The sequence below is a fragment of the Branchiostoma belcheri genome, unplaced genomic scaffold, assembly GCF_001625305.1.
Source record: "Branchiostoma belcheri isolate BF01 breed outbred unplaced genomic scaffold, Haploidv18h27 scaffold8, whole genome shotgun sequence".
NCBI lineage: Eukaryota > Metazoa > Chordata > Leptocardii > Amphioxiformes > Branchiostomatidae > Branchiostoma > Branchiostoma belcheri.
In genome coordinates, this window is record NW_017804464.1 from 981,228 (window position 1) to 991,570 (window position 10,343).

Consider the following 10,343-nt stretch of genomic DNA (forward strand, 5'->3'; position numbering starts at 1 on the left):
CTGTTGAAACGGCAACTGAGATGTAACTATGCGTATGGTCTAAAGCGGAGGTGCTGGAGAATTGTTCCTTGGTCCACAAGATTCATCTGTAGTGTTAGTACGAGAGTGAGATGTCAGATTTTCTACTTGGTTACTATCAATCATGTGGGTGGTCACTGTCATCGTGGGTTCAACATTGGGGGTAGCAAAGAGCAACTCGGTGTAGTTACCTTTGCTGAACTGAATACAGGTTATGTTCTTTGTATTGATACGGGTGGCATTTGTTCGTGTGTTATGTTTCTGGCCAAGTGACATGGCAACATTTGTTGTGGATGTATTCGCGAGGCTTGTGGCAACCAATTGAAAGACTGAGTTACCCTCCATCGCAACAGTAACGCCCGTGTCATGTTCCCACACCTGCCTGCACTGATCCACCACGCCCTGTCCCTCCTGTCTGAGTAATGGGGAGGCATCAGTAGCTATGACAACGACAGGTGGCTGAATGGGGATCTTACTTAAAGAACGATCCCTCGCACCACATGTGCCAGGAATGATTGGTGATCCTTGGTGAATGACATTCGGCTCACCTACGTTCCCTGATGAATGAAACATCCATTCAACAAAATGACCATTCAGCTTCAAATCGTACACAAAACAAAAGATGAATTTCGACACCTTAACAACAATAGACCAGCTCGTTGACCAGGGTTTTATATCATTGCCAGTATTGTCAGTTAAGACATCTAAGCTCCACATCATTCTTTGTGGTTTTGCATCATGGACAGAAACCAACCTGTCACTACTCATACGCAATATTGACAAAGTCAACAGACCCCTTAACGCTGCCCTGTCCAGGTGAGACAGATGGCTGCCACGCAGATCCAGACAGAACAACCTCGGATTCTGGAATGAACTTGAGGTTATTTCCTTGATTTCATTTGACCCCAAGTACATATGCATCAGCCTGTCCATTCCAACAAGCCAGGCAGGGTCTAAAACCTGCAACATGTTATTTTCAAGATTTAACATGTTAAGGCGACCTAGGTGCTTGAAACTCCCTGGATCTATCTGCCTGATTAGGTTGTTTGACAAAGTCAGCAAATGGAGCTTCTTCACGTCAGAAAACCAGGCCTGTTTGATGTGTGTTAACCTGTTGAAATCTAAGAGCAACATGCGCAAACGAGTAAACCCCATCAGTGTTCCATCTTCTACGTCTGAGATTTTACCGTCTATCAGTGCCAAAGTTTCTACTGCAGAATGATCAAGAGGTGCTAGTTTTGCAACCGAGAGAACATCAAATCGATATCCTCTTATTGCCAGTATTGCCAGAGCTGAAGAAGGGAAGGCTTCAACAACATCGTCTAAGTCTGCGAAGCTGGTGTGCTGTGCCGAAGGGCGGTTATACCGGCTATACAGATACAGATACAGAACATGAAAAGGATTCTCGGTAGCAACACTACCACCCACGTCTTTGCACTTCACACACATCCCCGACTTTAAGAAATTAAAAACTTGTCATATTTTCTGTGAAAGGCACACATGATAACCACGGAGCTATGGTACATTGAGGAGAGGAGGGTCCATCAAAGGTTGCACAGTTATGGCCAAATGCCAAGAGCATCAGTATGGCTGCATGTTTGTTCAGAACAGATCTTAGGCACATCCTATTCCATTTTATCCATGAGATTGAAAATATTTGTCACTTACCTTTCTATTCGTCTCAGATTGACAGGTGGCTACCTGTCTAACCTGGTTCGGGAATATGGTTTACACTATAAACCGCACCGTTGCCTGTATCAACATTCATCTATTTCGGAGGCAACTTGCTCCTTTATATCATGTTATGCTAGAGGCAACAAACAACTCAAGGACACTTTTGACGTATCAATTCGGATGATTTCAGGTATTGTCAAAGGCCTTGCAAAACTCATTAATACCCAAACAACTCAAGGACACTATTTGAGGTATCAAATATTGGAATGATTTCTGGTATTGTCAAAGGCCTTGCAAAACTTATTAGTACAGAGACCAATCTAATACGTGTAAAGTGGCCTTTTGCTCATGATAGTTATATGCTAGTAATACTACTCAAGGTCACTGAAAAGCCTGTTTCGTTGATTGAATTAAAAGGTGATAGTTATATGCTAGTAATACTACTCAAGGTCACTGAAAAGCCTGTTTCGTTGATTGAATTAAAAGGTACCCGTATTACATAATTGTGTTCAAAAGTGTAAGCTGTATGCACAAGTGCTCAATGCATGTTGTAAATATGGCTTGTTCAAGTTGGTGGCAGAAAATCGCTAAAATATACCATGCCTGGCTTTGACCATGTCGAGCGTAAAATTTTTTTGAAAGAAGTTGTTTGGATTAGTTCTCTTTGTTTCTCACAATCTCAGCAAGTAGATATATTCAGAGTCAGTCGTCTTAGCAGTCTGTTTTCATAATCATATTCAGCGACAATTGCAAAATTCAAGCTACTTTTGCAAAATTCAAGGAGTATCTCACAGCAGTATTGTAAAAAATATTTTTGGTGCGGAGTTGAACGCGCGCTATGGTGTGTTTTGGGTTCCCTTCCCAGGGATTTTCCCATGGCCAGTAGGTGTTTTACAGGCAGTGTGACGAGGGGAAGGGACGTACGCCGTGTCGTGTTACTAGTTACCTCCCCTGGGATCTCCAATGGCCAGTAGGTGTTAGGTAGTAAGAGGGGGAGTGACGCACGCCGTGGTGTGTTACGGGCCCTTCCCAGTCCCTGTGCTTGCCTTGTTTGCTGGCTTGTGGCATTTGCTGCTGCCCCGTATACACTGCTGTGATGGTCTCTCGCCTCTATATCTGATCCATACACAGCAGTTTGTCTGACAGCTACAGCTTGATGATGATTACGCAGTGTAGATGCTAATTTAGGCTGGTTATTCTCATCAGTATCACCATATGGACAATAACCTATACCAGGTGATTGATTTGCAGCAGCAGCATTGAAGGAATTAGATCCTTTATCATCACCATCATCATCCGGAATAACACAGTAAGCGTGTAGAATGACAGGCTGGTCCAAATGACCAACAGCTGCAGCATCTGGAATTTCTGAGTATGTGTGTGGAAAGTCAGGTAAAGGCCGCTGAGCAGCGGCTACAGCATCTGGAATTTCTGAGTAGGTGTGTAGAATGGCGGGAAGAGGTCGCTGAGCAGCGGCTACATTATCTGGGATCACGCTATAAGTAGGCTCATTGGAACAGAGAACAGCGGGCAATGACATACAGGAGGCTGAATCGTCCTGGACCGCCATATCTGTATATCTTGGAACAGGTAGAGAAAATGACCTACGCAACGCAGCGGGGGGAGAGGCAGTCGGTGTACGTGCGTCACTCTCAACTTGAGTCACTCTCAACTTGAGTGCTACAGATACTAGGGCTGTCAAGACCAGAACAACTACTGTTGATAAAACAACGTAGATAGAAGCAAGCATGTGGTCTAGAGCGGGAGGTGTTGGAGACTTGTTACTTGGTGCTAAGGATTCATCTGTAGTTTTAGTCTGAGAGTGAGATGTCAAATCGTTTACTTGCTCAGTATTGATTTTGTGGGTGGTGACTGACATTTGCAGGTCATTTTTAACCCCGGGGGTAGCAAAGAGCAACTCGGTGTAGTTACCTTTGCTGAACTGAATACAGGTTATGTTCTTTGTATTGGCACGGGTGGCATTTGTTCGTGTGTTATGTTTCTGGCCAAGTGACATGGCAACATTTGTTGTGGATGTATTCGCGAGGCTTGTGGAAACCAGTTGAAAGACTGAGTTACCCTTCATCGCAACAGTAACGCCCGTGTCATGTTCCCACACCTGCCTGCACTGATCCACCACGCCCTGTCCCTCCTGTCTGCGTAATGGGGAGGCATCAGTAGCTATGACAACGACAGGTGGCTGAATGGGGATCTTACTTAAAGAATGATCCCTCGCACCACATGTGCCAGGAATGATTGGTGATTTCGGCTCACCTATATTGCCTTGTGAATAAAACATCCATTCAACAAAGTTCTCCTTTAGCTTCGAATCGTACACAAAACAGAAAATGAATTTGGGCACCTTAACAATAATAGTCCAGTTCTTTGACCAAGGTATATCACTGCGAATATTGTCAGTTAAGACATCTAGGCTCCATGTCATTTTTTGTGGTTTTGCATCATGGACAGACACCAACCTTTCACTGCTCAAACGCAATATTGACAGCCTCAAAAGACCCCTCAACGCTGCCCTGTCCAGTTGATATAGATGGTCGTCACGCAGATCCAGACAGATCAACCTCGGGTTCTGGAATGTACTTGAGATAATTGTTTTGATTTCATTCCACCCCAAGCACATGTACTTAAGCTGGTCCATTCCAGCAACCCAGGCAGGGTCTAAAGCCTGTAATAAGTTATTTTGAAGAATCAACATGATAAGGCGACCTAGGTGCTTGAAACTCCCTGGATCTATCTGCCTGATTAGGTTATTGGACAAACTCAGCAACTGTAGCTTCTCTACGTCAGCAAACCAGGTCTGCTTGATGTGTGTTAACCTGTTGAAATCTAAGAGCAACTTGCGCAAACTAGTAAACCCCACCAGGGCTCTATTTTCTACATCTGTGATTTTACCGTCTATCAGCGCCAAAGTTTCAACCGCAGAATGATCAAGAGGTGTTAGTTTTGTATCCCAAAGAACATCAAATTGATATCCTCTTATTGCTACTGCTAGCGTTGACAGAGGGTGGGCCTTAACAACACGAAAGGGATTCTCAGTGATAACACTATCCGCGTTCCTGCACTTTACACATATCCCCGTGCCCGTCCTTATTAAGAACTTTAAACTTGGTATCTGTTCTGTGAAATGCACACATGATAACCACGGAGCTATGGCACATTGAGGAGAGGAGGGTCCATCAAACGTTGCACAGTTATGCAGAAAAGCCAGGAGCAGCATTATCGCTGCATTTTTCTTCAGAATAGATCTTACGCACATCCTATTCCATTCTATCCACGAGACTGAAAAGACTCTTTTCAAAGTTTGTCACTTACCCTTCTACTTGTCTCAGATTCTATTAGTGACAGGTAGCTACCTGTCAATCCTGGTTCTGGAATTGTGACACTACAAGCCGCACCGTTGCTTGTATCAACACCCAGTCTGATCTATTTTGGAGGCAAGTTTCTTCTTTTCTTCTGCTAGAGGCAACAAACAACACAGGGACGATTGGACGGCCAAGGTGACGTATACCTAGACTAATCTGAGACGTGTAAAGTAGCTTTTTGCTATTTATATGTTTGTAATTCTGCGGAAGATTATTGAAAAGCTTGCGTTGTTGATTGAATTATAGAAATAAAAAGTCCCTGATGTCGAGACTAATCATATTTAAGAAGTTGTTGTTCAAAAGTATAAGTTGCATGACAACTACTCAAGGCATGTTGTATATATGACTCGGTGGTAGAAAATTGGCAACGCCATGCCTGGTTTTGATCATGGCGTGTGGGTATCAATTTTATAGGAAGAAGTTGTTTGAATTGGTTCTCTTTGTTTCTCACACTCAGAAAGTGGACATACCCAGACTGAGATTTTCGTTTTAGCATTCTGTTTTCATCTTCAGCGGCTTTTGCAAAATTCATCATGGCGTGGATAGCAATTTTATTACCTTCTCCAAGAAGGTTATTTTTCGGGAACGCGCGTGTGTTATACCCCGAGGTGCGCGGACGTTTATTTCGTCGAATTCCTCGCATTTCTCCAATGTGGACATGTTATACTAAAGGGCTCCACCCCTGAGACGTCGCCAAAAACTTAACAAAAGCTCTATGTATTCATGGAGGTATGAGATCGTGGAATTCTTGTTTTAAAATTTTGCAATTATGCATGCAATACACTGTACAAGACCAGACGACAGGTGCCCTCGAATCGCCTGCTGTTGAATTACTTGCTCATGTTTGGCCAATATATAAATAGCCTCGGTCAGCTGTTGACCCCATATGCACTGAAAATAGCCTGGGCCACAGTCGGGTACCGCGATATTCCATAATCAATATCGATATTCGTCGCTGTCAGGCCGGTAAGAGGTTAGTGACTATCATTTCCTGAAGCAGAAACAATGGAATAGCATTTGGCCAAAGTAAAGGGGTTTGCCGTTGCGCTCACGTTTCATTTTTGTGCCCCTCCCCACTGTAAGGTAATACATTTTCATGGGTTTCATGCGAACGCCCTGGGGAACGTGTGCAGCTCCAAAGACGTCGATTTTTTCATCATGTTTATTGTTTGATGGATGCCAAGAACCCCTGTTGTTGTTCTTTTCAAATAGCCTTCACTTCCACATAATTTTCCCCAGAGATTGTACTTTAATAGGGCAGCCGCGCCGGTGCAGGATAAAACGCCATTGGAGGTATTTTTGGCGACGCCTAAGGGGCGAGCCAAATACATGTAGTCCATTTTATAGTCATGAATCTTTTACTTTAGGAATTCTGGAAATTTCACAAATATATGTTTTATTTTCCACCAAACCTGTTTGTGCCCAGAAGTAGGTTGTCCCCTATGCAGGTACCAGGGGCATCTGTTTACCCCAGAAGGAAAAATGGATTTGTCAACAAACATTAGGACAACAGTGCCTCTTGGTCGGCAGTACCCACATCTGGGGAGGGGCGTGAGTCTTGGACATGCTGCCACTCTACCGCATGCACATAGATTCTCTGCTAGCCATCTTATGAGTCTGGCTCCCAACATAGGGTATAAAAAAAACAGAAACAAAAGCTGCTAGCGTGCCCAAAAATCAACCTACAAGACCTACGCATATTAAGTACCAGGTATCAGATGATTACAATGCAGGTTACACACAGACTGACCCAAAATAGTGAAAGATGACAGAATGTGTGGATGTTCCTGCAGGTGAAGATGAATTGGTCCTACCTGGGGACGGCACTGGCCATTATTGTTCTCATCCGCCTGGTCAAGGCCTACATCACTAAGAGATGGGGTCCTGTCCTGGTTCCAATGTTGGAGAAGGTTTTTGGCACCACCAAGTGGGAGGAACTGGTACTGCAGCATGTCAAGGTACTTGGTAGTTATAACCTACCTTAAGGGAGTTACCGGTATTTTTAGACATCCAAAGCAATTTCGGCATAGCAAAACAAAAATATCCTGGATGAGGAAATCTGTCATTTACTGCAATTTCTTAACCAACACAGAAGAACTTTCATGGTACCACAATATCAATGACCCATGCGTCCTTCCTACATGTCTGTACAGAAACACGCCGTGGCAGGGGATCCTGACAGTGTCCTCCAGACATTTGACAACCTGTGCACTACACGGAAATGGACCTTGAAGACATCAGGAAAGAGAGGTAAATTTTCCTATGAGATTTCATACATCAGTAATACATAGTTCTCACCAGGCTGTTTGAGCGTAGGGGCCCCCTAGGCTGTGATTTTGACCCCCTACGCTGTGATTTAGCCCCCTACACTGTATTTCAACCAGCGTAGGGGTGTTTTTTGGGGGCAGAAGCTTCATTAATCTTTAAAAAAATGAAAATAAAACTTTAGAATGAAGCTATAACAGAGGGAAAACAAAATCTGTCCCCCAATAAACAATAAATAGTTAATATGAGTTACATGGGAGAATATCAGACCCATGTTTTTGGGACTCGGTGCGCGACTCGCGCCGCAGAAAGTTGCCCTTCTATACCTGACCCCTACGCTGTGAAAAAATCCTGGTGAGAACCCTGTAATTTCTAGATTATTTTCCTACTGATTACACCTAAGGAACACACGTGGGGATCAAAAACGTATCACCAGGTATTGCAAAAGTGGTGGAATATAATAAATGAAATTTCTGCCAAAAGATATTGGTGACCAAATTTGCTACCTGGCAAGTGGCAAAAGTGATTCACACATAACTTTCTATATGACAATTTATCCTATGAATGTATAGATAATACAAATTTTTAATATATTGTAGAGCTTGAAATGTTTGTAGCTATTATATTGAACTGATTCAAAATCATGACATCACAAATCTGTGTTTCCATTGTATAACTACTGCAAACGTAAGGCACCAATTTGCAAAACACCCTTTCCCACCTACATGCAAAATTCCAAAGAAACAGATGAATTTACTGATATTAAGTGCAATTTCCATGTATGCATTTTCAGGGGAAATGTTAGACGGCACGATCCGTGACACCAAGCCGCGGGTGTGTCTGGAGATGGGGACGTCCTACGGTTACACGGCTGTGCGGATTGGCCGGCTGTTGTCCCCAGGAGCACGCTTACTGACTCTGGAGCCCAACCCTCAACTTGCCAAGGTGGCAGAGGAGATGGTCCAACTGGCCGGGCTTCAAGACAAGGTGACACTTTTCTATCATATTCAACTGCTGATATTCATGACCCAGTAGGAGATATCATGTTTCTTTCATTTTCTAGATAAGACTTAAGAGTAAATATCACTTTTCTCCAATTGCAGTAGTATTGTAGTATTACCTCTTCCTCACGACCTCAATAAAAAGCGGCCTACAGGCCGATTTGAGCCTCTCTTGAATAAAGAATAGCCTGGGTACCATCCTGGTTAGTTTATGTCCGCTCCCACAGTCGCTACCGACCAACTAGTAGTGACTGTGGGAGCGGAAGTAAACTAACCAGGATGGTACCCAGGCTAAATAATGGTTCAAACAGGTCATTCAGGTTCAAACAAAGAAACATGTTATGTAAATAGACAAAAAAGTTCATACCTCCATAAAATGCTCGGGGTTATGGGAAGTTTTTTTTTTCATTTTGTCTCATTTATTATGGAAATTACCAGTAGGTTGAAATTAGCATACTATATTAGTCTATTTTGATAACTCACTCAAGCTCACTCACTGCTAGTATTTGGTTTAATGTCTGTTGGCCCATTTTCAGATGGTTTAAGATGTGCTTGCACACTCCTGGCCGAGAAAAAACGGTTGTTATGGCTTATACATGTGGTCGCTTTTGTAAGTTAAGAATGAATGACTGTACACAGGTAGAAGGTTAACTTAAATGCAATGTTACTATAACACTGCTAATCTGTCCTTGTGTCCAGGTTACGGTGATCACAGCTGATGCTGATGATGTCATCCCTCAACTGACCAAGAAGTACGATGTTACTGACATTGACATTGTGTTCCTGGACTACTGGAAGGACCGTTACATCCGTGACCTGCAGCTGATCCAGGAACACGGGCTGCTGAAGAGCGGCTTTGTGGTCGTTACGGACCAGATAGGTGACGGTCAGGCTACTGACCACACTGTAGAGTATGACACTGGAGCTGAGAAGTTTGAGTGTACACTAAAGCCAGTAGATAGTGATGATACAAGTGTAAGGAGTTAATCAGTCATCATTTTAAAGCTGCAAAATGTAACATTAGGATATGATACAAACAGTAAATTCTCTGGTCATGTCTTTTTTTAATACAAAGTCAGTTGAATCAACCCCACTCCAAATTGCAATTAATTCTTAGGCAATTATTACAGGTGTGTTTAAAAGCTTGAAACATGTGTACAGTTGCCAGCCATGTTTGTTTACATTCTGGTTGATTCTGAAGAAATGTAAATGACATTATGTAATACCATTTCTTCAGTTACTAGACTACCGGTATTATAAATGTATTATGGTTAGAGTCAACATGGAGTTGACTAGGTATATATATACTTTGAAGTATTAGTTTTGTTGTTACATAGTGAATGTAATCCATGTATCCCCTCTTACAGTATAGGAAAGGATCTTTTTGTTCTCTGTCAAGGCTACATTGTACATGTATGTGCAATATACTTACAGATTTGTCCACGTTTGGATTCTTATAACCAAGGACATATATGACGGAGGCCAGTGCCTGCAGTACCACAACTCATCACCAGTCGACCTACATGAATACCGTGTTAAACTGCCATACAGGTGTTACTTATACTGCATTTTAAATTTCTTCCACCAGGCGGCGCTTTTAGACCATTGCTAGAACCAAAGCATGGTTCATTGCATATTACTTTGCACTTTGTATGTTTTTATGCTAAAGAGCTAAGAAACAGGATGGAGAGCTTTGTAAAAGTACTTTATGTTTCAAAGTATATTGTACTCATAATGATTATATTCCTTGACAAATTGACAAAGACCATGCACGTGCCATACAGTACAAAGTTTGGGTCAAAAGTCCAATCAGTTGTGTTGACAATTACAGTTAGTCCTTAAGTTCATCATGAATTCTACCAACACAGATGTATGTACTTTCAAATTTAGGCAAGATCAAATAAATATTCAATGTTTGGTACACCAATTGTCCTGCTTTACACGTCTTCAATGTTCTGAGAAAGTTACTTGGAGTGTTATCAGAATATTGCTACCATGTCACACA

The 10,343-nt window shown here is 42.5% G+C and overlaps 1 protein-coding gene across 3 annotated transcripts; it reads left to right on the top strand.

The window, feature by feature from the left end:
- The first annotated feature begins 3,192 nt into the window (after nucleotides 1–3,192).
- LOC109486332 (catechol O-methyltransferase-like) lies at nucleotides 3,193–10,337 on the top strand. 3 transcript variants are annotated; one of them, XM_019790153.1, is made up of 5 exons: nucleotides 3,193–3,282; nucleotides 6,866–7,030; nucleotides 7,226–7,322; nucleotides 8,131–8,324; nucleotides 9,038–10,337. In XM_019790153.1, exons 1-5 carry the CDS (start codon nucleotides 3,226–3,228, stop codon nucleotides 9,323–9,325), a joined length of 801 nt encoding a protein of 266 aa, XP_019645712.1. In that variant the 5' UTR covers nucleotides 3,193–3,225; the 3' UTR covers nucleotides 9,326–10,337. The 3 variants fall into 3 exon arrangements, with proteins under 3 accessions (XP_019645712.1, XP_019645713.1, XP_019645714.1); XM_019790154.1 differs by lacking the exon at nucleotides 3,193–3,282 and adding an exon at nucleotides 5,980–6,045; XM_019790155.1 differs by lacking the exon at nucleotides 3,193–3,282 and adding an exon at nucleotides 5,980–6,038.
- Nucleotides 10,338–10,343: the final 6 nt, after the last annotated feature.